At 51.5% G+C, this 27,656-nt stretch overlaps 1 protein-coding gene across 1 annotated transcript in view; it reads left to right on the top strand.

Moving 5' to 3' along the window:
- Nucleotides 1-27,364, top strand: part of ATP2C2 (ATPase secretory pathway Ca2+ transporting 2) — a 75,550-nt gene extending 48,186 nt beyond the window's left edge. The window contains exons 12-27 of the mRNA XM_070451457.1: nucleotides 8,993-9,117; nucleotides 9,266-9,363; nucleotides 9,974-10,075; nucleotides 10,883-10,972; nucleotides 13,150-13,251; nucleotides 15,048-15,204; nucleotides 16,590-16,760; nucleotides 18,051-18,148; nucleotides 18,248-18,298; nucleotides 19,610-19,776; nucleotides 20,197-20,265; nucleotides 20,348-20,464; nucleotides 21,530-21,677; nucleotides 25,011-25,109; nucleotides 25,196-25,337; nucleotides 26,969-27,364. Of these exons, the coding sequence (XP_070307558.1) occupies nucleotides 8,993-9,117; nucleotides 9,266-9,363; nucleotides 9,974-10,075; nucleotides 10,883-10,972; nucleotides 13,150-13,251; nucleotides 15,048-15,204; nucleotides 16,590-16,760; nucleotides 18,051-18,148; nucleotides 18,248-18,298; nucleotides 19,610-19,776; nucleotides 20,197-20,265; nucleotides 20,348-20,464; nucleotides 21,530-21,677; nucleotides 25,011-25,109; nucleotides 25,196-25,337; nucleotides 26,969-27,087 (1,855 nt within the window). The 3' untranslated portion in view covers nucleotides 27,088-27,364. The remainder of the gene's footprint in view (nucleotides 1-8,992; nucleotides 9,118-9,265; nucleotides 9,364-9,973; nucleotides 10,076-10,882; nucleotides 10,973-13,149; nucleotides 13,252-15,047; nucleotides 15,205-16,589; nucleotides 16,761-18,050; nucleotides 18,149-18,247; nucleotides 18,299-19,609; nucleotides 19,777-20,196; nucleotides 20,266-20,347; nucleotides 20,465-21,529; nucleotides 21,678-25,010; nucleotides 25,110-25,195; nucleotides 25,338-26,968) is intronic.
- Nucleotides 27,365-27,656: the final 292 nt, after the last annotated feature.

Here is a 27,656-nt window from a genome sequence, read left to right as displayed (position 1 = left end):
AGACCCAGGTTTGATCCCTAGTTGGGAAGATCCCCTGAAGAAGGGAATGGCTACCCACTCCAGTATTCTTGCCTGGGAAATCCCATGGACAGAGGAGCCTGGTGGGCTACAGTCCATGGGGTCACATAGAATTGGACACGACTGAGTGACCAACACTTTGCCACTTGCTAGCTGGGTCACCCCAGGCAAGCGTCTTCACCTTCTGGTTCTCCGTGTCCTCCTCTGTAAATGGGGGTGACATCTAACCCTCCTAGGGGTGTGGTGAGGATGCCCTGGTGCCCCTTGCAGGTGCCTGCAGCCAGACTGAGCACAAGGTGGGCGCGTGTTCTAGTTAGCGTTTGGAACTCGGCCCTTGGTTTATGGAGGCGGCTGCAGGAGAGGACAGAGGACATGTAGCCCAGGCCACACGGCTGACGGCAGGGAGCGGAATTGGGGTCTGCGCTTTAAGCCCGGGGAACCTGCCTTCCCCGACCTGGCAATGCTCATAAGCAACCATCCCACCCCAGGTTCCACTGGAGGAGCAGAGGCAGGCAGGGGGAGGTAGGTTCCGTGAAGTTGCCACAGCTTTTCCATGGTTGCTTGGGGACACAGGCTTGTCCCAGAAGAGGGGCAACTGGTGATCTGGGATGTGAAGGAGCCACTTCAGGCCCTTCTTGGTTTCCACAGGGTGGAACCCCCACCTTGTGTTGTCTATAAGATGGTTCAGGTGATAGGTTGTTTTTCAGTCTCTCAGTTGTGTCTAAGTCTTTGCAACCCCATGGACAGCAGCACGCCAGGCTCCCCTGTCCATCACTATTTCCCATAGTTTGTTCAAACTCATGTCCACAGAGTCGGTGATGCCATCCAACCATCTCATCCTCTGTCTCCCCTTCTCCTCCTGCCCTCAGTCTCTCCCAGCATCAGGGTCTTTTCCAGTGAGTCAGCTCTTCGCATCAGGTAGCCTAAGTATTAGAGCTTCAGCATCAGTCCTTCCAATGAATATTCAGGATTGATCTCCCCTAGGATGGACTGGTTGGATCTCCTTGCAGTCCAAGGGACTCTCAAGAGTCTTCTCCAACACCACAGTTCAAAAGTATCAAGTCTTCGGCACTCAAACTTCTTTATGGTCCACCTGTCACATCCATACATGACTACTGGAAAAAAACATAGCTTTGATTATACAGACCTTTGTCGGCAAAGTGATGTCTCTACTTCTTAATATGCTATCTAGGCTTATCATAGCTTTTCTTCCAAGAAGCAAGTGTCTTTTAATTTCGTGGCTGCAGTCACTGTCTTCAGTGATTTTGGAGCCCAAGAAAAGTAAAATTTGTCACTGTTTCCATTTTTTCACCCATCTATTTGCCATGAAGTAATGGGACCAGATGGCCTGATCTTCATTTTTTGAATATTGAGTTTTAAGTCAACTTTTTTACTCTCCTCTTTCACCTTCATTAAGAGGCTGTTTAGCTCCTTTTAGCTTTCTGCCATTAGGGTGGTGTCATCTGCATATCTGAGGTTATTGATATTTCTCTTGGCAGTCTTGATTCCAGCTTGTGTTTCATCCAGCTTGGCATTTTGCAAGATGTACTCTGCACATAGGTTAAATAAGCAGAGTGACAATATATGGTCTTGACATACTCCTTTTCCAATTTTGTACCAACTCATCCCATATCTGATTGTACCTGTTGCTTCTTGATCTGCATACAGGTTTCTCAGGAGGCAGGTAAGGCAGGTCTGGTATTCCCATCTCCTTAAGAATTTTCCACTGTTTGTTGTGATCCACACAATCAAAGGCTTTAGCATAGTCAATGAAGCAGAAGTAGATGTTTTCCTGGAATTCCTTTGCTTTTTCAATGATCCAGCAGATATTGGCAATTTGATCTTTGGTTCCTCTGCCTTATCTAAATCCAGCTTATACATCTGGAAGTTTTGGTTCATGTACTGCTAAAGCCTAGCTTGAAGGATTTTGAGAATTACCTTGCTAGCGTGTGAAATGAGTGCAATTGTGCGGTAGTCTGAACATTCTTTGGCATTGCCCTTTGGGATTAGAATGAAATCCAATATATATACCTTTTCCAGTCCTGTGGCCACTGCTGAGTTTTCCAAATTTGCTGGCATATTGAGTGCATCAGTTTAACAGCATCATCTTTTAGGGTTTGAAATAGCTCAGCTGAAATTCCATCACCTTCACTAACTTTGTTCAGAGTGATGCTTCCTAAGGCCCACTTGACTTCACACTCCAGGATGTCTGGCTCTAGGTGAGTGATCACACCATCATGGTTATCTGAGTCATTAAGACCTTTTTTGTACAGTTCTTCTTGCCACCTTTTCTTAATATCTTCTGCTTCTGTTAGGTCTGTACCATTCCTGTCCTTTATTGTGCCTATCTTTGCATGAAATGTTCCTTTGGTATCTCTAATTTCCTTGAAGAGATCTCTAGTCTTTGCCATTCTGTTGTTTTCCTCTATTTCTTTGCATTGTTCACTTAAGAAGGCCTTCTTATCTTTCTTTGCTATTCTTTGGAACTCTGCATTCAGATGGATATATCTTTCCTTTTCTCCTTTGCCTTTCACTTCTCTTCTTTTCTCAACTATTTGTAGGGCCTTCTCAGACAACCATTTTGCCTTCTTGCATTTCTTATCCTTGGGGATGGTTTTGATCCACCTCTTATACAATGTTGCAACCCTGTGTCCATAGTTCTTCAAGTATTACGTCTACCAGGTCTAATCCCTTGAATCTATTTGACCCCAACAGTTATGGAGTTCTCTTCCACTGTATAATCATAAGGGTTCTGATTTAGGTCAAACCTGAATGGCCTAGTGGTTTTCCCTGCTTTCTTCAAATTGAGTGAATTTAGCAATGAGGAGTTCATGATCTGAGGCACAGTCAGCTCCTGGTCTTGTTTTTGCTGATTGTATAGAGCTTCTCCATCTTCAGCAAAGAATATAATCAATCTGATTCCAGTACTGACCATCTGGTGATGTCCATGTGTAGAGTTGTCTTTTGTGTTGTTGGAAGAGGGTGTTTGCTATGATCAGTGCATTTTCTTGGCAAAACTGTTAGCCTTTGCTCTGCTTCATTTTGTACTCCAAGGCCAAGCTTGCTTGTTACTCCAGGTATCTCTTGAGTTTCTGCTTATGCATTCCAGTCCCCTGTGATGAAAAGGACATCTTTTTTTTGTTTGTTTTTTTGGTGTTAGTTCTAGAAGGTCTTGTAGGTCTTCACAGAACCATGCAACTTCCACTTCTTTAGCATTAGTTTTTGGGGCATAGACTTGGATCACTGTGATATTGAATGGTTTGCCTTGGAAGTGAACCAAGGTCTTTCTGTCATTTTTGAGATTGCCACCCATGTACTGCATTTTGGACTCTGTGGTTGACTATGAGGACTACTCCATGTCTACCAAGGGATTCTTGCCCACGGTAGTAGATAAAATGGTTATCTGAATTAATTTGCCCATTCTTGTCCATTCAGTCACTGATTCTTAAAATGTTGATGTTCATTCTTGCCATCTCCTGTTTGACCACTTCCAAAGGTGATATGTGGGAAATTATTTTAGTATTTATTAAATATTTAATGTTGGTGAGCAAAAATTTATACTTAGTACATCAAACCCATGATGGAAACAAGCTTAGATGCTCATCAATTAATGGACAGATAAGCAACATGCAGTGGATTATTATTCAGCCACAAAACAGAGTGAAGCACTGCATTTGATACAGGGTGGTTGCCACAGAAACATGAGGCTAAGAGGAGGGCGAATGTATGGCGCTTGCTGTTGTGTCTGACTCTTTGTGACCCCAGGGACTGTAGCCCACCAGGCTCTTCTGTCCATGGGATTTCTCATGCTAGAATACTGGAGTCGGTTGCCATTTCCTCCTCCAAGGGATCTTCCCGACCCAGGGATCGAACCCCCATCTCCTCATTGGCAGGCAGATTCGTTAGTACTGATCTACCTGGGAAGCCCTTAAGAGCAGGATACCAAATGGCCAAATGCTATGACTCTGTTTTTATGAAGTGAAGTGAAAGTCAAATACGGGAGTGGGTAGTGGGTAGCCTTTCCCTTCTCCAGGGGATCCAACCCAGGTCTCCCACACTGCAGGCGGATTCTTTACCAGCTGAGCCACAAGGGAAGCCCAAGAATACTGGAATGGGTAGCCTATCCCTTCTCCAGGGGATCTTCCTGACCCAGGAATCGAACTGGGGTCTCCTGCATTGCAGGCAGATTCTTTACCCACTGAGCTATCAGGGAAGCCCAAGAATAATGGAGTGAATAGTCGATCCCTTCTTCAGCAGATCTTCCCAACCCAAGAATTGAACTGGGGTCTCCTGCATTGCAAGTGGATTCTTTACCAACTGAACTATCAGGGAAGCCCTTTGTTTTTGTGAAATGCCCCAAACAGGCAAATCCATACAGACAGAAAAAGTGCCTGCCAGGAGATGAGGTCAGGAAATAAAGAGGGACCACAACAGTTATGGGGGTTCTTTAGAGGGTGATTAAGAGGTTCTAAAAGTGATTATGGTGATGGTTATACAACTCTGAATACACTAAAAACCATTGGATTGTATACTTTAGAAGGGCGAGTTTTATGATATGTGAATTACATCTTAACAAAGAAAACAGCAGGTAATTAAGAAAGTTGTTATTACAAGGATCCTTGGAGCCTTTCTAATTTATACAAAAAAAGGAAACTGTTTGCCAACAGCTGAGTTGGAACTGCCATTAGAGTAAATGACAGGGACGCCCCTCCCAGTGGACAGGGCGTCCAGTGTGAGGTGTGGAGGCCGTGGGGCGCCGGCCAGTGTAGGCAAGAGAACCTTGCATTGGGGCGGAATGCACACGTCTCTGGTACTTGGTCAAGTCCATCTGTGTATAAATGAATGGACACCATTACCTGGCAGTTAGCAGCAGGAAGAGATTCAGGTATGGGTCTTTTAACATTCCAAATGCCTCTTTTTAAATCATGGAGCACTGTGTGCATTGAGAGGCAGGCGGGCAAAGTCTACCTGTGGGTAGGCGTGTGTCCTATTACAGAAGTATTCAATGATGATTTTCTTATTTTTTGAGGGTTTTTTTTTAGGGTTTTTTTCTTTAAGTACTTATTTTTAATTTATTTGGCTGCGCTGGGGCTGAGTTGCAGCATGTGGGATCTTTAGTTGTACCACGTGGGATCTAGGTCCCTGACCAGGGATAGAACCCGGTTCCTTTGCACTGGGAGCATGGAGTCTTAGCCACTGGACCAGCAGGGAAGTCCCCCAAGGTGTTCTTTTGAATAGACAAAGTCACGATCTCAAGTTGACTAGGGTGGCCTGACTGTCTCCTGAGCTACGTGTGCCCTGAATGGTATAAAGGCAAACACAACCCAGAGCTTTCGGTGGCCGTTTTTCCTGGTGTCAGTGTCTGAATGTTGAGTCCACTCGGTGAGTCGGTTCTAGAATCTTTAGGAAAGTGAAGGGGGCACAGCCAGGGTCGGGGAGGGGTGGGGCTCTGGAGGAACACGTGGCCTTGTCCATCATGGACCACTCCACGGGGCAGGTCTCCATTTCACAGATGGAGAAGCTGAAGCTTAGGCCAGCACACTTGCCCACAGTTACAGGATTCTGGGAGTGGAGGAGACAGACTGCCAACCCCGTGCATTCTGCTCCAGAGCCAGGGTCCCGGTCAGTGGCCCTGGCCACCACCCGGGCAGGACAGGGACTCTCCTCCTGCCCCTGCTTCCTGCGGTCCTGGCAGCTGGCTTGTTGACTTGCCCTGTGCAAGTTTGTTGAACAGCTGTTGACTGTGTACTTGCCTTGTCCGGTGCTGCTGGAGCTGGACCTTGGAGTCTGCAGGCTGGCAGGGAAAGTAAACGTGAACAATTTAAATAAATGTTAGCAAAATAGTCACAACTTCTGATCAGTACTGCGAAGAAGACAGCTGAGAGAGGGATTAAATGGGGAGATCGGAAGGGGTGTCCCCAGAAAAGGCAGCTGAAGAAGGTTTCTCCGAGGAGTTGAAGCTGGAACGATGCGGACCTGCTGGGGGTGGGAAGGGTGGGCGTTCAGACAGGGGAATGGCAGCAGGGGACTGGCAGGGCAGAAGTGAGGAGGGAGCAAGCCTGGCTCATCCGTGGAACCCAGAAGGAGGTACACCTGGCTGGGGGATGAGACCAGATGGGGTCAGGGTGGCGGGTCACTTGGGCGCTGATCACATGGAACTTCATGGGTGCCGTTTCCTCCAGAGCCTGATCACATCCTCAGAACCCTTCTCCAGGCCATCTCTGCTCTTCTTTGGAGCAGGGAGGTGGTGGGAGGCGTGAACCCCAGCGTGTTCCGAGGTGCGGGAGGAGGGAGCAGGGGAGTGGGCTGCTGGCCTCGCTGTGGACGGTGGAGTTGGAGGTGAGGGCAGGGCTTCCCTGAAGAGGAGGACGCTGTAGAGCTGGGGGCCTTGGACTTGGGGGGCCTTGACGTAACTAACGTCACCACGAGAGGGTCCCTGGGAGAGCTTGTCCCAAACAGATTGCAGGGACTGTGACTCAGGCTAGGGGGTGGGGAGGATGGGAGACCCTGAATTCCTAACATCCTATTGCCTGTGGATACGGATGCTGTTGGTTCAGGAAGCATCAGTCTGAGAAATGAGGCTGTGGCTACAATCACCCTAGCTGGGACTCCAGCAAGAAGTGGGGCTGGGGAGGAGGCTAGGTGCTGGAAAGGGGGCTCAGGTGACTAGGTCTTTCAGAGGCTAGGGTGGGGGCAGAGGGTGAGCCTCAGCCATGAGGGGCTCCCAGAATAAGCAGAGCCTTCAGACCATGATGAATGAGAACCTCCTCCATGTGAGGATGCGTCTCGACTCATGTCATCAACCATGGAAAGTTCCATGAGCTAAAAAGACTGTTAAATAGTTCCAGGTCTGTAAGAGAATAGGCTCCTGTGTCCACCCCAACCCCACCTCCCCAGGGTGATTTGTTTTTTAATATTTATTTATTTATTTAGCTGTACCAAGTCTTAGTTCCCTGACCAGGGATCGAACCCAGGACTCTAGCATTGGGAGTGTGGAGTCTTAGCCACTGGACCACTAGGGAAGTCCCTCCCCCAGGTTATTTCTGATTTCTGGTCTTAACAGCTCCTTTCACTCCATTCATCACATTCTATCTCCGGTAAACTAAAGAAAATCAACTCTTTTTGTTTCACTTGTGACTTGGGAAAAATGAGGCTCTTCAGTTTTGTTTTGTTTTGAATACTTATTTCTTTATTAGGCTGTGCCGGGTCTCCTAGCTGCAGCATGTGAACTCTTAGTTGCAGCTTGTGAGATTTAGTTCTCCGATCAGGGACCAAACCCGGGGCCCCTGCATTGGGAGCCCGGAGTCTCAGCCACTGGACCCATGGAATGAGGACTGGCAGGGCAGAGGTATGGAGGAGGGGGCGAGGGAAGTCCCAAGACTCTTCAGTTTCTAGCAGAAGTGAAATCTAGCAGGATCTCTCAATCATAAGGTAGAAATGGCAAGATAGCCAGCGTGCAAGAGAGTCTCCAAAATAAATAACCCGAGAATCGTCCTTTTAAAAACTTCCCTCTGCTGCAAGGGACCTTCAGTGTGAGCCAAGGTCCACTTGCTTTTCCTGATCTAGCCTAATCTTTATTAGTTTGCCAATTAATTTTTTTATTATGACGAAAGTACCCAGACACACACAATGTCTTTCCCATGCCATGTAGGAGGGAAGGGCCTGCAATAACCCTTCGCAAATGTTTGCTTAGCTGGTCTTGTCAGCCCCTGCCATAAAGCCAAGGAAGCCTTCTTGCTGTCACCATAGAAACCAGGCACAGTCTCTTGACCCAACTGTCACCTTGGTTTATATAACTTACCCCTGAATGCGTCTTTGTCTCCGGGTAAAAGGTCACCATTCATATACCATATTTCTTCGCTTCTAAGATGCACACTCTTGTTCACTTTTTACCTTCTCCGCAGGCAGACTGCTTCTCACAAGTGAGGTGATAAGAAAGCACCGTGTCGTTGGTTAAGGGGCAGTATTTTTCCTTTCTTTAGTGATGCACAAGATAATGGTGCCCTTTCTAATCAACAGCACCTCAGATTGATGAAATATTGTAGCCGTGTGTGGCTTTGGTTGGATGGACATCACCAGCCAGGCTTTCTGGTTATGAAACACCTGTGTAGAGCGCTCAGTATGTGTGAGGCCAGGGTGTGTTTGGGCTCTTGCACTTGCCATGTATTCACTCATGCCTGTGTGTTCAGCAAATATTTACTGACTACCTGCAGGCCTCTGCTGTGCAAAGAGTGAGCTCCGTTGGGGTGTGGTGTGGTGACGCTCACTGCACAGCTCTGCAGTCTGCCTCCCCTCCAGGCTCCCCCATCGGTCTGAGGTCACTGGCAAGACAACACTGCCCATAGGAAGGGGGTTCTGTGCTGTTCCAGTGACGATTCCCAAGGAGGAGCTCATTGGTTCAACTTGAGTCACATGCTCTCCTCTAATCCAATCAGCTGTGGAGGGCGGGGCCACGTGGTACAGAAAGAGTGAGGAGGGGGTCCTAAGGAAGTGAGCAGACACCAAACAACCTGCTCAGCTAGGCAAAGGCATCCCTGTGTTACGTCATCTCCCCCAGTTTTCATTTCCTTGTCTGGTTTTCTCACAGAAACTGTCTAAACCATTAACCCAGGGACTTTCTGAACCCCAAAAGTCCACTTATTATGTGATTCTGGAAATTTCTTTCAAGGGTCCAAGACTTTTATAATAGCAACAATTTAAATGTGAAAGTACTTAATCAGGCAAAATGTTAGACAGACTAATTCACACTAAAGTGTGGATGGATGATAGAAGTATAGGGTTTTGCAGAGGGAAAGCTCAGAGCAGTGGACACTGAAGAAGGAGGCAGGTGGATCATGGGATTGGTAGCAGAGAATAGAACCAAGAGGTGGAGAAACCACAGGTGAGCTTCACCGGGTAAACACGTGGTCAACGCCAGTTGGGATTCACATCACATTGAGTGTTAAAGGTGACCCGTCTGGCCTTTTGCATCCAGCCTGGCTGTGGCCGCCATCCCTGAGGGTCTGCCCATCGTCGTCACAGTTACGCTGGTCCTGGGAGTGCTGCGCATGGCCCGGAAGCGAGTCATTGTGAAGAAGCTGCCAATCGTGGAGACCTTAGGTAAGGGGCTTCTGCTGGTTGAATTCTTACAAACTGGACTGAACGGGCTTCTTGGTGCAACGATAATTTAACCTGCGTGTTTCGTAAGGCTGAAAGTTGATAGTAACGACTTCTCTCTCCCATCAACTCTGACATCTTCCTGGGCCAGGTTGCTGCAACGTCATCTGTTCTGATAAGACAGGGACTCTGACTGCCAACGAAATGACTGTCACCCAACTCGTAACATCCGATGGGCTCCACGCCGAGGTGAGTCCATGTGAATTCATTAGGTTCGAGACCAAGGAGTGCCCTGCCAGACCTTTATCGTCTCAGAGAAAGCACACAAAGTCTTCCAGAAAACAATAAGGAAGACATAAATGTGGGTTATTGGACAGTTTCCTTGCCATTAATACAAATAGCAAGAACATGACTGATGGAAGGCAGCTACATCATGGCTGGCATGATGCTACACCCTAGTGGTTTGCACGTTGTCCATGGTTCCTTTCGCATGCCAGCCACTGAGTAATTGCAGCTCAGATTGCATGGGCTGCAAAGGCTAAAACATTTGCTGTCTGGCTCTATAAAAACAAGCTTGTCCACCCCTATTCTAGAACATAAGCAGTCTTATATGCTACTACTTGGTTTTCACAGCCATACTTTTTACTGACTGCAAGACGCCCTGTTGCGATACTGAAGTGCACTGGGAGTCTGATGAATACTTAGTTCTGCAGGGGACACAGTCATGCTTGAAGCCTTGCTCGTGGTGGGACCATGTCCTCAAGGGTGGACCCTCCGCCCCAGAAAAGAGATACGGGTCAGCCAGGGGAGCGTCCCTGTGCCTCCCGGGGACACCCCTCTCTGCGGTTTTGCCCTGCAGGTCAGCGGAGTTGGCTACAACGGCAATGGGACGGTCTGGCTTTTACCCTCCAAGGACGTCATCAAGCGGTTCTCCAACATCTCGGTGGGGAAATTAGTGGAGGTGAGCGTCAGCGGTGCCACCGTGCGCATGAGCACGCGTCTTAAACAGAGTGATGAGGGTTCTGTCTGCAGAGACAGAGAGCAGTTAGACCAGCTGGTTCTTGGGGACAACTGGGCCACTCCCCAGGGGTCAGGTTATTGAAACGGCCCAGATAGAGATGGAGAGGTGGGAGGTCAGGGAAGAACTGGGAGCCCCTGCTAGTTCCCTCCCCTCATACCCCCTGTATTCACCCCCGTGTTCTTTCCTTAGCTGTTTCTACTGCTTTTTCCGTTGTTGTTTTTAAATTGAGCTATGGATCACCTGCCACAGAATTCACTGCTGCAGAGAGTACAGTGCAGTGGTGGCAGTGTGTCCGCGAGGTGGTCATCGCAGTCTGATCCCAGGACCCTTCGTCACCCCGATCAGAAGGCCCATGCCCCGTCAGCGGGGACTCGCATCCCCCCTCACGCATGACCCACAGTCTGCCTGCCTTCCCATTCTCAGTCCTCAGGATGGCTTTGTGACAGCCAGCATTCAGCTGAGTCAGTAAATTATTGGGTTGGCCGAAAAGTACGTTCAAATGTAATGGAAAAACTTGAACAAACATTCTGGTCAACCCAGTGTTTACTGTATGACTTTTGCAGAGTGGAGACTCTGGCACATTTTGAAGAGTAAATTCGTCCCTCCCTTCCAGCCCAGCCCAGCCCTGAAAACGGGTCAAGCCTTCAGGGCTGGACCTTTCCATATGCCTGAGTGCACCCGGGACCCCAACGGGTGCAGCTCCAAATACTAACAAACGACCTTCAGAAACCCCTCCCCGCCTTGCAGGCCGGCTGCATCGCCAACAACGCCATCATCAGAAAAAATGCCGTGATGGGGCAGCCGACGGAGGGGGCCTTGGTGGCCCTGGCAATGAAGGTAGGAGGTCTCTGTCTGCGTGGGCAGTCCTTTCACTGGGAGCTGGATTAGTAGCGGGATTCAAGGTCCTGTCTGAGTGAGGCAGGTTCTCACATGGCCGTATCCTCTTCCTTAAAGGACACAAATAATACTGGAATCGGCTCCCCCAGTGACCTCATCTTAACATTGTCACACCTGCAAAGACCTTATTTCCACATCAAGAACCCATCATAGGTCCTGGGGAGTTAGACCTTCAATGGGTCTTTAGGGACACATGTAACCCGTGACACCCTCTTCAGTTCAGTTCAGTTCACTCAGTCGTGTCTGACCCTTTGCGACCTCATGGACTGCAGCATGCCAGGCTTCCCTGTCCATCACCAACTCCCGGAGTTTATTCAAACTCATATCCATTGAGTCAGTGATGCCATCCAAGCATCTCATCCTCTTTCGTCCCCTTCTTCTCCTGCTTTCAATCTTTCCCAGCATCAGGGTCTTTTCAAATGTCAGTTCTTTGCATCAGGTGGCCAAAGTATTGGAGTTTCAGCTGCAGCATCAGTCCTTCCAATGAATATTCAGGACTGATTTCCTTTAGGATGGACTGGTTGGATCTCCTTGCAGTCCAAGAGACTCTCAAGAGTCTTCTCCAATACCATAGTTCAAAAGCATCAAATCTTCGGCGTTTAACTTTCTTTATGGTCCAACTCTCACATCCATACATGACTACTGGAAAAACCATAGCTTTGACTAGATGGACCTTTGTCAGCAAAGTAACATGTCTTCTTTTTAATATGCTGTCTAGGTTGGTCATAACTTTTCTTCCAAGGAGCGTCTTTTAATTTCATGGCTGCAGTCATCATCTGCAGTGATTTTGGAGCCCCCAAAAATAAAGTCTCTCACTGTTTCCATTGTTTCCCCATCTATTTGCCATGAAGTGATAGGACCAGATGCCATGATCGCAATTTTTTGAATGTTGAACTTTAAGCCAACTTTTTCACGTTCTTCTTTCACTTTCATTAAGAGGCTCTTTAGCTCTTCTTCCCTTTCTGCCTTAAGGGTGGTATCATCTGCATATCTGAGGTTATTGATATTTCTCCCAGAAATCTTGATCCCAGCTTATGTTTCATCCAGCCCAGCATTTCTCATGATGTGCTCTGCATATAAGTTAAATAAGCACCCTCTTAGGAGCCTTTTTAGGTGTTTTTTCCCTAATCACTCCCTCCATGAGATTTTTTTTTTTTTAACATGGACCATTTTTTAAGTCTTCATTGAATTTATTACAATATTGCTTCAGTTTTATGTTTTGGTTTTTTGGCCTCAAGGTATGTGAGTTCTTAGCTCCCCAGTCAGAGGTGGAACCCACACCCCCTTCTTTGAAAGGTCAAGTCCTAACCACTGAGCAACCACGGAGGTTCCCACCACCCTTCCCCGGCGGCTCAGACAGTAAAGAATCTGCCTGCAGCGTGGGAGACCCGGGTTCGATCCCTGGGTCAGGAAGATCCCCTGGAGGAGGGCAGGGCAGCCCACTCCAGTATTCTTGGCTGGAGAACCCCATGGACAGAGGAGCCTGGCGGACTGCAGTCATGGGGTTGCAAAGAGTCGGACACGATTGAATGACTAGCACAGGCAGGTGTAGAGGTATTTAATGTCACGGATGCACTATACGTCTGTTCCTCTACTGTGTGTGTTTTCTTCTGTGCTTTATGCATAAAAGGACTAGGTTTTTTCACCCCCTAAGGACCCATTTTCACCCCTTGAGTGGGCAGTGGGATGCATTACGGTTGGTTTACATCTGGGGAAGTGGAGGCTCAGATCTGTCCAGGAACTGGCCTGAAAGGCATCGCAGATCGATTGAATGTCAGGCCTGGCAGGGACCCCCGGGGTGACACCAGCACCCACTCCCAGAGGCTCCTTCTGCCACCTCTTCAAGTCTGAAACATTCCTCCTGGCAGAAACCCCACAGGTTCCAGCTATGAGCAGACCATCTAGCTCTGCCCCTGGGATGAAAGAGAGATTTTTTTTCCTGGTGGGACGTCTGAAAGCAAATGACCTTTCAGCAAATGGCCTTTCTCTGTGAGCTAAATGCTTGGATTTCTCATCTGCCCGAGGTGGTTTGAATAATGAATAATTTAAATGGACCGAGCTTTGCATAGAGATTGGTTTAGGATGACTCACCAAAAACATCCCATTTATTACCCCAGATGGACTTAGGAGATATTAAAGATTCATACGTACGAAAGAAAGAGATCCCATTCAGTTCGGAGCAGAAGTGGATGGCAGTTCAATGCAGCTCCAAGAATGAGGTGAGGTTGCTTCTCTGCCCCCTTACAGCCCCTCCCCCCACCCCAGCAAAGCAAAATGCAGAGGTCAGGAGATGAGTTTCAAGTTCCCAACTGCTTCTATGACATCCAAAGATGTGAAAATACAGTTGGTGGTGATGAAAGCTCTGATTATCTTGGGGCCGCTTTTGAGATTGTCATCTGAATCTGTGGTCCTCAACGTGGAGTCCCGGGCCAGCAGCAGCATCTCCTTGGAGTTTGTTCGAATGCAGATTCTCAGGCTGTGCCCCAGACTCACTGAATGAGGTATTCCAGGGATGGAATCCAGTCGTCTGTGTCTGCTGGGGATTCTGATGCAAGTTCTCATATGAGACTCAGTGGCCTGCAGTACAGTGAGTGAGTAATTACTGCCCCAGTGACTACAGGTTCCTACTGATGATGCTGACCCCGTTGCTAACTTGGGGTCCTTTAGTCACATTCCTGTCGTGCTGGGTTCTTTACACATAAGAGCTCATGTAACTGTTGCAATGGGGGAATGATCCTTGGTTCCTAAGGGGGATCTGGGACGCACCCCCTAGTGTCCACCATAGACGGATGACCTCACACGTGTGTGCACATGTATATTCTAAGCCACCAAGGGGAATATGTACCAACCTCTTACCAGCTATCCCTGGGTGGGATAGCCCACCCTATCGTCCCCCTCCCCTTTTTAAAAAAAATTTTCTGTAGCTTTTCAGATCTTCTACTGGAAGAAAAAAACTTTTCTTTCTCTTTAAAAAGATTTTTATTGCTTTCCACCTTTTCCTCCAAACTTTCTGCTCTTGCTGGAACCTGTCACGTCTTGTCTATGCTGAGATTTTCTGTCTCATTCACAGTGGCGGGCAGCTCAGCCAGTTTTTCCCAGGTCTTTGCCATGAGTGGACAGGTATAATACAGATTCCTGGTGTTTAAGAGGCATTCTGGGCTTTTTTCAATGTTGTAATACCTTCAAATCTTATTTTCCCCCAAAGGCAATGATAATATATTTTCATTGAAAAAAAAATGATAGAAATGTGACTTAAAACGTGGAACCTTCTGATAATCCTGCCCCTTTTCTCTCTCTGCCCACCCCCCATTCCCACTATGCCCCTCAGCAGCAGTCAGAGATAGAGCCTTCCAGAGTCTACAGGTGGAGGTAGCAACACGTGGGGTGGTAGTTTCTAAAGAAGGTCATGCTGTGTATAGTGTGTATAATTTGTTCTTTTCCCTTAAATGATGTCTTGGACAGCTTTCCGTGTCAGTGCATACAAGTTCTTTCACTGTCTACCATGAGCAAGTGGGCGCTGTGCTAGGGCTGGGGGTCATACTGACAAGGCACCTGCCGCCTGGAGCTTACAGTCTAGGGGAGACGGAGCTTAAGAGACACACCAGAAAAGGGTCAGCTGCTCGTTTGGGTTCATCCTCACAAGCCAAGTTCATGGAGCCTCCCTCGCTCGGAAGTCTCCCTGAATTGGACACCTAGGAGTCAGTCACACATGTAAAAGCTGGGATGTGACCAGTTCATGAAACATGTGGATGCTCTGAGCGACACTGACCAGGAGCCCTGATGCAGGGGGCGGGTGTCCGGGTCACAGGTCAGTCCTCTCTGGGCTGCGTGTGGTTCCATCACGTGGATTTCCTGTAACTTCTCTTTCTAGTGGGGTCATTTATCCCGGACCATCATCGTTAACTGAAGCAGATCAATGACCCCACTGTGAAGACCTCTGTGTGGATGAGGTGATGGTCACCAGGAGCTGAAGCAGGCAGTGACCGCTGATGTTTTTCCCTCTGTATTTTCCAAGGAACGGGAAGATACGTACTTCATGAAGGGGGCCTTTGAGGAGGTGATTCGTTACTGCGCCACGTACAACCACGGGGGCATCCCCCTGCCGCTGACGCCCCAGCAGCGAGCCTTCTGCCAGCAGGAGGAGAAGAAGATGGGATCCCTGGGCCTGCGAGGTCAGTGGCTGTGTTCCCAGCCCCACGCTGAGTCTGCACATGACACTGACTCCTCAAGTGTGGTAATGCAGGGTCCCTGGTCAACACAGTAATGATCAGAGGGGCATCAGGCGGGGCGCTGATGGGGGCAGAGCCAGGGTGAACCCTCCTGGGCAGATGAAACGTAGGCTGCCCCCCACATCCTAGCCGCCAGATGACACCCGTTAACCCAGATATACCTCATCTGTGCGAGGAAGAGGTCCTGAGTTTTCTAAGACACGTGAATGGGCCGCCCCAGAAACATTGATTTTCCTGATTGGTCATCTTGTTCATGGCTTGCTGTCAGGAAAAGCCAAGGTTCTTGTAAGTGAACAGACATTTCATTTCTTGGCCATTTCCAGCTTGCTGCACCGGAGCCAACGCCTTCCCTGATGGGCTGAGCATTAAACCTTCCACTTCCTGCTGTCATGTGCCAGCCTGTCTGCTATCAGAGAAAGTGTCTAAAACACTCTGGAACATGTGTACTCCCTCAGGGAACCTGAGCCGCGTTGGCTTGCTATATTGGTTTCAACTGCCTTAGTTTTTCCTTGCAGGGGGCAGGAATTATAAATTGCTAGTAGCTCGCTGACAAGTGTTGAAGGTGAGGATATGGCAGATCGCTGGGACAGAGCTTAGCAGGGCAGGTAGGAAGGGAGGCATGGCACCCGAATCACACGCCCCCTGCATCCCCTGCACATGCCCCGGCATCTCTGGCACACGCCCCCTGCATCCCCGGCACACGCCCCCTGCATCCCCTGCACACGCCCCCTGCATCACTAGTACACACCCACCTGCATCTCCCCCACAGTTTGATGACCGAGGGGTCACAGTTGAAACTTCTTGGCCACAGCCCCCCTCCAGTATCAGTAAGGTGACTCAGTAAGGTCAGTTCTCACCGCACCCTCCTCAGAGCATCGCTCCCGAGCTGGGCCGGGCTTCTGTGCCACTGAACCATGGTCTTCTCACCTGTCTTCCTCCCGCACACTTGTTGTGACCTTGGTAGCTGCCACCACAAGTCTGCCGGCAGTGACCAAGAAGGGCAGAGCAATGAGAGACAGCAGGCTCTCGGAAACGTCCCATGTGTCAGCCCCCAGATGTTCTCCTGGCCGCTCCCCTTGGGCTGGGGCTAGGACAACACTGCCGGTGGACAGGGTCCGCTTTCTCATGGGGCACATTGTCGCTGGCCCTGCTCTCCATCGTGGCTGAGCCGTCAAGAGCCACTGCCCTGCACGGGCCTGAGGACCACTGGGAATATCTTCCCTTCTTGCGGTGGCCCAGGAACTTAGCGCCCCAGCCCCTCGTGGATGGGGTGGAGCCGGGGCCAACTGGGGATCAAAATCTCCTGAACCTTCCTGCTCTGTCCACAGTGCTGGCCCTGGCCTCCGGGCCCGAGCTGGGGAAGCTGACGTTTCTGGGTCTCATCGGAATCATCGACCCTCCCAGGGCTGGCGTGAAGGAAGCGGTCCAGGTTCTCTCAGAGTCAGGCTTGTCCGTGAAAATGATAACAGGAGATGCTCTGGAGACAGCCTTGGCGATAGGTACCCGGGGGGAGAGGGGGAGGGTATGGGTGACCCGTAGTGCTGCTGCTGCTGCTAAGTCACTTCAGTGGTGCCCAACTCTGTGCGACCCCATAGATGGCAGCCCACCAGGCTCCGTCGTCCCTGGGATTCTCCAGGCAAGAACACTGGAGTGGGTTGCCATTTCCTTCTCCAATGCATGAAAGTGAAAACTGAAAGTGAAGTTGCTTAGTCGTGTCCGACTCTCCACGGCCCCATGGACTGCAGCCCACGAGGCTCCTCCATCCATGGGATTTTCGAGGCAAGAGTACTGGAGTGGGGTGCCATTGCCTTCTCCGGTACGGGTCACTGCCAGTGCTTATTCCTCGAGGGACCTGCTCAGCAGAGTTCATGCCCGCCTTCCACGTGCTAAGGAGAGATTTCTGAGGTTCAAGGACCCGCGTCCCACCGCCCGAGTGGGTGTTTGTCCCTCAAACATTGGCAGGTTCTCCCAAAGAAGGAAAGACCTCATGCGTCCTGAGAAGCTTGTGTGTGCTCGGGCTGTCCATCCGCCCACGGTGACGCATCTGCACGGGCAGCATCGCTGCCAGCACACACCCAGTCTGCCCTGTGCCCTGAGCAAACCAGTGAGCCACTCCGACCCTGAGGCTCTGCCTCGGCCGAGGACCAGCCCCCTCCTCCTCCTGTGTCTGTTACTGTTGCGTGGGGTGTCGCACCTTGGTTCTCTTCCCCCTCTTGTCTTGAGGCAGCCTCACACTGGGGGAAGATCACAGACTCCGGAATCAGACAGAAAGAGCCATGGCAGGTCCAGTCTTAGCACGTCCCTGCCCTGTGACCTTGGGAAGACCACCTCCCTCTCAGTTTCCTCATCTCTAAAGTGGGGATCATAAGGCCTTTGTTGCCAGTTTGTTCTGAGGATGGAATTAAGGTCACATGCCATAGCGGGCCGGCTCCCCAGGTGGCACCAGGGGTAAAGAATCAGCCTGCAGTGCAGGGATGCAAGAGACACAGGTTCGATCCCTGGGTCGGCAAGATCCCCTGGAGAAGGGAATGGCACCCCACTCCGGTATTCCTGCCTGGAGAATCCCATGGACAGAGGAGCCTGGCGGGCTGCAGTCCACGGGGCCGCAGGGTCGGACACGACTGAGCACACACACCACAGTAGGTGCGCTCCAGCCGGAGCGGCGGTGGTTTTGTCCTTGTTTGTCCCAGTGGCCGAGGCAGGGCCCGACGTCAGGCAGGTGCAGTGAGGCCGAGGGCAGGGACCACAGTCTCAGGCCCTCAGAGGGGACTGTCCCCTCCCCACTCCAGGAAGGAACATCAGTCTGTGCAACGGGAAGATGAGCGCCATGTCCGGGGAAGAGGTGGAAAGCGCTGAGCAGAGTGAGCTGGCCGAGCGCGTCGGGAAGGTGGGGTCCCCTGGGGCTCGCCATGGGGCGTGGGGCACGGGGTGCAGGGCTGCCACGTCCTCAGCGCTGACGCTCTGTCCCCCCCATATCCGGCTCTAGGTGTCTGTCTTCTACAGGACCAGCCCAAAGCACAAACTCAAAATCATCAAGGTCGGTCATGTGCCTCTTCTGGTCCCTCGGGGCACAGCTCGTGAGGGTGGCGGCTCTGCTCATGGGTGGCCCAGCGGGGGCCCCAGGGCAGCTGCCCCGGCCTCTGGGGAGAGAACTGGGGGGTGGGGTACGTGCTGTGTCCACCAAGGGCAGGGAGTGGGAACGGGGTGGTGCGAAGGAAGGAACGCCGAGGCCAGCCTTGGTTAGTTGCTGCTGCTTGGTGTATTCCTGTATTGGTGTTTTAACTCCAGGCCTTAGTTTCCTCATCTGTAAACTGGGGAGAATGTGAGCAATACCAGCTAATTCACAGGCAGGAGAGGAGAGGGTGAAATGAAGCCAGGCCCATGAAGCCTTTGGCAGCTGCCTGGCTCGCAGCAGTGCCCAGGAGAGACCTGGTGCAACGGTGCATCATAAACAAGAGGGCTAGAGTCAGAGAGTCCTGCAGATGCGTGCTTTTCCTGCACACAGATGCTTTGAAAAGTTACTGTTTAATGCTTGTGTTTTTCTCTTTTGTGTCACTTGGCGTGTTTTTAGTTCTACAGAGTGAATCTCTGTGCCAGTCATTCTTCAAAGAAAATATTAATACCTGTTGAGCACGACATGGATTCACGGGGACAAGCTGATTATTCTTTGTTGATGGTTGTCAACTGAAAGAAAACAATAAAGCACCCTCTGAGAGTCGCGAGTTAAGTTTTACTTGAGGCAGAATGAGGACGATAGCCCAGAGACAGCATCCCAGGTAGCGCTGAGGAACCACCCCAAAGCAGGGAGGACAGATGGAGGGACTCTGTGACACCAGAGATGCAACTCTGGTGATGTGCTGACAAGCACACGTTTTAGCAGAGGCTTGCTACTAGTCACAAGGAGCAGATGTCTCTGTTGATGACTTTTTAGCGCTTTTCTGGATATGAAATGATGTAAGAATCGAGGCTCTTAACATCCGCTCCTGAAAATAGCTAGCCTGTTCTGTGGGTTTCTCCCTCATTCCCCATCTCCACCCTGAGCTGCTTTCGGGAGGTGTGGAAGGTCAGCAGCTACAGTGGCCAGTGACTTCATCCTTGTAGAAGCAGGCGGCCAGACAGTTTTTGTTGTTGGCACTGTCCCCTCTGTGGTCTTAGTTTAGGGCTCACCACAGCCCTGAAAAGGAGGGGCTGTGATCCCACTTTGCAGATGGAAAAGCTGAGGCTGAGAGGGTCACAGCTCACCTGGTGCCCCGGCTGTGGTGCAGTGGGAGACTAGGAGCCACAGGGAAAAAGGGTCTGGAAGGCAGGTGCTCAGGCTGCAGGCCCCCCCGGGCTCCTCTTTCTGAAGGCTTTGCAGGAGACGGGGGCGATCGTGGCCATGACTGGGGATGGGGTGAACGACGCGGTCGCCCTGAAGTCAGCAGACATCGGCATCGCCATGGGGCAGACGGGGACAGACGTCAGCAAGGAGGCCGCCAGCATGATCCTGGTGGACGACGACTTCTCGGCCATCATGTAAGCCGCCCTTCAGGTGGCTCCTTAGTCACAGAAATGCCTGGGGCGGCAGCCCCCTGCTCTGCTGTGGCGGATGGACACGGTGTCCCCAGGCCCACCCACCACGGAAAGCAGGGTCAGGGGCCCCTTCTCCTTGGTGAACACTTTGGGAGTCCTGGGTGAGGGCTGGGGTCCCGGGGCTCAGACAAGAGAATAATCTATGTGCAGTCTTCAGACAGAAGGGTGATAGTGGCTCAGGGACCTGTCCCCAGGGCTGGTGACACCTGTTAGGACATACCCCTCCTCTACTATTCCCGAGAATGCCAGCAAGGAGAAATGTTATCACTCATGACACCATCACTTCCTTTAGCAACTGATGGAGCTGGCTAACTCTTCCCACCCTGCCGTCTTTCTCAGTAAACGCTTCCTCCTCTCTTGCAGGAACGCGGTGGAGGAAGGCAAGGGGATTTTTCATAACATCAAGAACTTTGTCCGCTTTCAGCTGAGCACGTAAGTCCAGGCCGGCACCCCCTACCGGCCGGGTCTGGGAGCAGCTGGTGACCAGCCGTGTGTGTGTGTGTGTGCCCTGCAGGAGCATCTCAGCCTTGAGCCTCATCACGCTGTCCACTGTGTGCAACCTGCCCAACCCCCTCAACGCCATGCAGATCCTATGGATCAACATCATCATGGATGGGCCGCCGGCGCAGAGGTGAGGCAGCGGGCTGGTGGGGACATGCAGGGGGACACAGTGAGCACGGGAGGAGGCATCTGGTGGGCTGGCCGGGTGATGGCAAACTCTGCCTCAAAGGCTCTCCCTGGGCTACCTGCATTCTGGTCACTGCCTGCAAGAAGTCCTCCCTGATTACTCTAGCAGCAGCCTCCTCCCTCCCAGCCACTTTACCCTGCTTTATTTTTGCCTAGAGGGGAAACTGTTTCACTGTTTATCTGATCATAATCCATCTCCACTCTAGGATGTCAGCTTTGTGGGGGAAGGCTTTGTCCCCCGCAGTGTCCTCGGCTCTGTCCTCCCCTTGCCTTGTGTGCTTGGCACACAGCAGGCGCTTAGGGAATTAGTGGCTGGATGAGTGAGGAGGGGATGTGAGGGACACATCAGCAGAGGGACACAGGAGGCAGGATGGGCTCTGGGGGCGGGGAGGACCATGTGATCACGAGAGGGGCTTGCCTGTGTCTGAGCACAGGGGAGGTGGGGCCACTGAAGTGTTACTATTACTGATCTAATATCACCAGTGACAGCTTCATTCCCCCCACGGCCAGCCAGAGGCTGACCTCTTCTCCATGCTCTTCCTGGGAACGGGGTGCGTGCACAGATGGACCACAGCTGTACCTGCCTAAGAGGGGTCTCCCCCAGCATGCTACCTCCTTGGTGTCCCCACACCGCCCTGCTGGCTGATCCTATTTCAGAGCTGGCTGAAGGCAGACCCCATTTCTCCAGGCCCAAGCTGGGGTGGAAGGGTCCCCCAGGTGATGGGTGGCCAGGCACTGTTCAGGATCTTTAGGTCAGCCGAGGGCAGGCTTTTCTGTGGCCCCGCAGGTGGAGGACCTGCAGGGCCGTCCGAGGGGTCCAGGCCGTGGGGGGTACACGGGGAGCCGGGCGATGAGGGAGGGGGCCAAGATGACCTGGAGGTGCTGCGCACGCCTGTTCCAGGCCTTCCACGTGGACCCTGGCACGTCACTTCAGCGTGACCTTGTGCGTTCGACCTCTACACGTCTTTTCAGTGGTTTATCTCAAAGCATCCGGTTTTGTCCTGAGCAGCCTGGGTGTGGAGCCGGTGGACAAGGACACACTCCGGCAGCCGCCGCGGAACGTCAAGGACCAGATCCTGAGCCGAGCCCTTGTCCTGCGGATCCTCCTCTCGGCCACCACCATCATCAGCGGGACCCTCTTCATCTTCTGGAAGGAGGTGAGGGCGTCCTCGCGGGCTCGGCCAGCTGGGCGGTGCGGTCCGGCCCCCGGGGCTCAGGGCCCATGGGGTGTGATGGAGGGGCAGCAGGCGGTGGGCGGAGGCGGACAGGCCACGAGGTCGCACCGCCAGAGACAGGATGGGACCCGGTGCCTCTCCTGCTTGCTGTTACCCCCGGGAAACCACCTCAGCTCTGAGAGAAAGTCCTGTTTTAGTCCCAGGAGGTGGCTATTTGGGAGACCTTACCTTTTTTAAGAACTTCTATTTTATCTTGGAGGATAGCTGATTTACCATGTTGTGTTAGTTTCAGCTGTACAGCAAAGTGATCCAGTGATACATACATTCATCTTTTTTCAGATTATCACTTACAGTTTATTACAGGATATTGAGTAGAGGTCCCTGTGCTATATACAGTAAGTCCTTGTATATAAATTCATCCCGGAGTCCCAATTTATCCCTCCCCTCCACGTTTCCCCTTTGGTAACCATGAAGTTTGTTTTTGAAGTCTGTGAGGCTGTTTCCGTTCTGTAAATAAGTTCATTTGAATCATTTTTTTTTAGATTACACATCCAGCAATATCATATTTGTCTTTCTCTGTCTGACTTAGTGTGATAATCTCCAGGTCCATCCACGTTTCTGCAAATGGCATTGTTTCATTCTTTATGGCTGAGTAATATTCCATTATATATAATACACACACACACACACACGTCTTTCTCCATTCCTCTGCCGATGGAGACTTAGGCTGCTTCCATGGCTTGGCTATTGTGACTAGTGCTGCTACAAACATCAGGGTGCGTGTATCTTTTCAAATTGTGATTTTCTCTAGATATATGCCCAGGAATGGACTGCTGGATCTGAAGGTAATTCTATTTTTAGTTTTTTAAGGAACTTCCATACTGTTCTCCATAGTGGCTGCGCTAATTTACATTCCCATCAACAGTGTAAGAGGGCTGCCCTCCTCCATACCTCCTCCAGCATTTATGGACTTCTTGATGATGGGCATTCTGACTGGTGGGAGCTGGTATCTGATTGTAGTTTCGATTTACATTTCTCTAATAATTAGCAATGTTGAACATATTTTCATGTGCCTCTTGGCCATCTATCTGTACGTCGTCGTTGGAAAAATGTCTATTTTGTTCTTATGTCCATTTTTTTATTTGGTTGTTTGTATATTTTGGAGATTGATCCCTCATTGGTTGCTTTAGTTGCAAATATTTTCTCCCATTCTGAGGGTTGTCTTTTCATTTGCTTATGACTTCCTTTGCTGTGCAAAAGTGTTTTCTTTCTTGAAATACAGAATTTTATTTAGAAACTAAAGTAGAAAAAAAAATCCTGTCAAGAAATACCAGGTAGAAAATGCGGGCTCCCAACAAAATGAAATTTTAGGGCAACAAAAGTCTAAGAGGCCACGAAAGAGAAATAGCACTGCTGTGAATTGAACAATGGCTACTTATATTTTTTGGCACTGTTACGCGGAGTCTGGATCTTTCTCTGCATTCCACACAGAGCATGTACTACACAACAACTTTATCATGAAACAGCTGCTTGTTACCCACATTTTAGGACAAGCTGCCACTAGAAACAAGTCAATACCAATACATCAGGAACCGAGCAATCTCAGTAGTGGGTGAGGTTGCAGAATTCTGCCAAACGAAGGAACAGAATAGGCTGTGAGCAAAGCAAATGGGGGAGTTAAGAAAGAACATATTTTAAATGTTAATAATTAATTCAGACATTGTACTAAGTATTGTGCAAAAGAAAATTAACACGTCTATCTCCAAAGAGATTATTGCACTGGCAAAGGGTTCCGAGAACAGTGAAGGGCTGTGGACAGCACGTACCAAGAACACCCAGCCTTGGGGGAGCGGTGGTCTTCCCTGCTGACGCCCTTTTGCCAGAGGTCCAGAAAGAACTGGCAGCACTGTCACCCTGCCCACTGAGCCTCCACTGTAAGCGGCAAAGTGTGCGGCGAGAAAGAGAGGAGTCCCGAGGGGAGCAGAGAAACATGATCACTGTAAGCTTCTAAGACAGGAAGGTGGGCCGTGACTCCCTCCCATTCAGATCCCAGAGATGGGGGCCAAGTCCCCAGAAGTAGCTGTAAAGGCTTGAAAACTGGATACTCCTCATTGACTTAGAAATATCAAGGACAACCGGAAAAGTCCTCAGAGAAATGTTCCGTGAGGATCCAGCTCCTGGAAGCAGCACTGAAACATCCACTTTCCCGGGTGTAAGAGAGACATCTAATGGGACGCTGCGGCACCGCGTGGGGAGCTCAGCTCGGAGCTCTGTGATGACAAAGATGGGCAGGATGCTGGCTCAGGAGGGAGGCAGCATATGCATACTTCCGGCCGATTCACGGCGTGTGCAGCAGAAATCAACATGACACTGTACACAGTTATCCTCCAATTAAAAATACATGGGGAAAAAATTCAAGCTCTTAGACCCAGGGTCTCAGGGCTTGAAAGCATACCCTCTGTTCATCCAGGCAATGATGCCTCTTACATCGTCCTCTTGGTCAAGGACACTAAAATGGCTTTACAAAGCAACAAACTTACCTTTTGGACCAAGGTCCACTGGGCCTTTGAGGGAGGGTCAGCCAGCCCTGTGAGGCCTGGACCAGCAGGTCCCAAAGCTTCCAGGTTCAGGCCCTTCCTTCCCGGACATGATGTCAAGCACACAGAAACCCCTGCCATGTTACATTTCGCACTCTGAAGTAAGTTTAACAAGGTCCCACATGTTTCTTTTCATTGTTACTTTCATTACTTGAGGAGGAGGATCAAAGAAAGTGTTGCTGTGGTTTATGCCAGTGTTTTTCCTGTTCTCCTCTGAGTTTTACAGTACCCAGTCTTACATTTAGGTCTTTAATCCATTTTGAGTTTATCTCTGTGTGTGGTGTTAGAGAATGTTCTGATTTCACTCTTTTACCTGTAGCAGTCCAATCTGAAGAGACTCTTTTCTCCTCTGTAGGCAGGGGGTCTTTCCATGGGTCACCTTTCTGTGGCCCTGCAGGTTCAGGCACCCCTGTGCTGAGAGAGCCAGTGACCTAGGGAGAGAATGAGGCCGGCGTGTGAGCACCCGATCGCCTGTGTACAGGAGAGGGGCTGGCCGCGGCAATGGATCACCCCCATTTCTCAGCTTTTCTTGAGCATGCCCTCATCCTACCCTAAGAGGCGCGGCTTGGCTCCTTCCCGCATCCTGACCTCCGGAAAGTGGAGAGGCCCCACCTTTGTCCAGTCCAGGCACGCAGCCAGACACAGATTCTAACACAGTCCCGAGAGCAGGGTCCCCCGTCTCCCCCGCACCTCCTCACCCCGCGCACTCATGTTCCAGATGCCTGAGGACAGGGCAAGCACCCCACGCACCACGACCATGGCCTTCACCTGCTTCGTGCTCTTCGACCTCTTCAACGCCTTGACCTGCCGCTCCCAGGTGAGCCCCCGGCAGGACGGGATCGCGGCCTCCCGGCCCGAGTGCTCCAGCGGCTCATGTGCGCTGATTGCTCTTCTCTCCCGCAGACCAAGCTGATCTTCGAGATCGGCTTCCTCCGGAACCGCACGTTCCTTTACTCCGTGCTCGGCTCCATCCTGGGCCAGCTGGCCGTCATCTACACGCCACCACTGCAGAGGGTCTTCCAGACGGAGAGCCTGGGGGCGCTCGGTGAGTGGGAGGGCTCACCGGGGGCCGTCCTCACTGCCTGCCCGGGGCGTGGAGTCCCCTCGAGGGGCCATTCTGTCCCCAGGGGACTGGGCTTGTGCCTGAATATGAGCACTGGGCGGGAGGGGGGATGCAGTGCCGGTGTGGAGAAGGCGCGAGACTCAGGGGCTGGAGCCCCTGCTGGGAGTCAGGGGAGGGCAGAGGGGTCGCAACACCCTGGCCACCCCCCTTCCATCCCGGGACAGGAGGCCCCAGGTGGGTGCGGTGAGGCCCCGGGGCAGCTGGATGGACCACGTCCGTGCTGGCTCAGCCTCTGACATGCTGCCTGGGTCTAGGAGTGTGTAAGCCCGCCAGGGGCTGTAACGGGGCCTGTGTGACAGGGACCCTGCTTACCTGGAGACCAGAGTGGGCGGGCCGGCAGTTCCTGCTGAGAAGGCCACACGTAGGGACCACTGCGGCCCTCCGGGTCCCAAGCACACCCGCCCTGGGCGGAGCCCCAGGCTTGCTCCCCAGCGTCCTCCCCAGGCTTCCGGCAGCCCCACCATCTTTCTGTGAAAGCTGTGCCTGAAACACTGACAGGAGGGAACAGAGAGGGAGAAAGTGGCCTGGAGAGAGGCAGTGAGCAGAGCCTGTGCAGGGAGGGCTCCGGGGTGACCACCAGCCCAGCTTTCCACTGGGGACCTCAGATCCCAGTGGGCAAGGGAGCTGGTGAGACTGCCGGCCCTTCCCAGGATCCGAGGACCCCAAAACCATCAGTTGTGTCTGAAGTGGTGGAGACAAGGATGCTAAACACCTAGAGACTCTCAGCTTTTTCTTCCCCAAAATCTAAAAAGCAGGGTTTCTGACAGTGCAGACAAAAGAAAGAAAAAAAAAAACAACAATGTTTTTACAGCTGTTTCCATCCACTGGGAATTCCATCAGCTCACCCCGTCTAAAGAAGTGCAAGGTCCGTGCCAGGCACCACAGCTGTCACGAATCCTCTACAACAGGGAGCCAAGGAGAGGCTCGGGGGGTAGTTTAGGGGCCAGGCCACCCGGATGAGTCAGGGTGGGGCTGGTCTGGGAGCCACGGTCGGGGTGTCTGCCCCAGGAAGGCTCTCTTTACAGCCGAAGTTGGCCGGCCTGCTCCCCAGCTCCGTTGTTCAGTTGCTCAGTCATGTCCAACTCTTTGCAACCCTGTGGACTGTAGCCCACCAAGCTCCTCTGTCTGTGGGATTTTTCCAGGCAGGAATATGGCAGTGGGTTGCTATTTCCTTCTCCAGGGGATCTTCCCAGCCCAGGAAGCAAACCCACATCTCCTGCATTGCAGGCAGATTCTTTACCGCTGAGCCACCAGGCAAGTCTGGCTCTGAATTGCCTGCACAGACCAGTAGGTCCTGGTGGAGCTGGCTCTGCAGTGTTCTGCATCCCGGACTGAGGAGATCTCTGCCCGCTCAGGGGGCGTGGACAGTCTGGCCCTCAGCTTCTGGGTCCTGGCCCCTCACCTCTGTCTGCAACTGCCCCAAACGACAGGGGCGGAGGACAGAGCTCTGTGGCCACGCCGAGCACTGTGCCAGTGCTGGGCATCGAGGGGCTAGGGACCAGAGGGTATGCCGTGCACTCTCTGACCTTTTTCTCTTTTTTGTCTGTTGGCAGATTTATTGCTTTTAACCGGATTGGCCTCATCCGTGTTCATTTTGTCAGAGTTCTTCAAACTATGTGAAAAGTTCTGCTGCAAAGCCCAGAAAGCCCAGACCCCCCAGGAAGATGTATAGTGGACCCTGACCCATGGAAAGGTCCCTAAATCTCTATTTTTATGTGACTGTGGCCCTCTGCCTGCCCCGTCCCGTCCGAGAGGTGTCTAAGGACACGACAGCATCGAGTCCGCTCACCTGGCTGTTCCTGGGGGGCCAGTGGGGAGCGCAGGCCCAGCCCTGAGTCCTCGGTCCCTGTGTGCATCCACTGTTCCGTACTGCCAGGCCCTGGGGTGAACCGTGAGGAGCCTGCCAAGAAACACAGCACTATTTATTAAAGCACAGTGATTTTTATTAACCATGTATGGCTGCGTATTTGTGCCATAGCTGGGTGCCGCACAGCCCCTGGTAGGAGGGGGACACCGGGTCGGGGGCGGGGACGGAGGAGCAGGGGGCAGGATCTGGCCTTCTGGTCACTCTGCCCATCTCATCCACAAAATGGGGGCTTTGGGTATCTTTAAGGGTGATGCCAGGGGGCCCAACGATCATTCTGTTGGCTTTAATCTGGGCTTGCCTACAAGTGGCCAAGTGGGGAACACACAGCCTCGTGTTCGTGACCCGGGAGCACGTGGCGAGATCCAGTCATGGCC

This window comes from Odocoileus virginianus, chromosome 20 (assembly GCF_023699985.2).
Source record: "Odocoileus virginianus isolate 20LAN1187 ecotype Illinois chromosome 20, Ovbor_1.2, whole genome shotgun sequence".
NCBI lineage: Eukaryota > Metazoa > Chordata > Mammalia > Artiodactyla > Cervidae > Odocoileus > Odocoileus virginianus.
The sequence above is the reverse complement of the archived record's forward strand: the minus strand, read 5'-3'. Positions and strand labels throughout refer to the sequence as shown.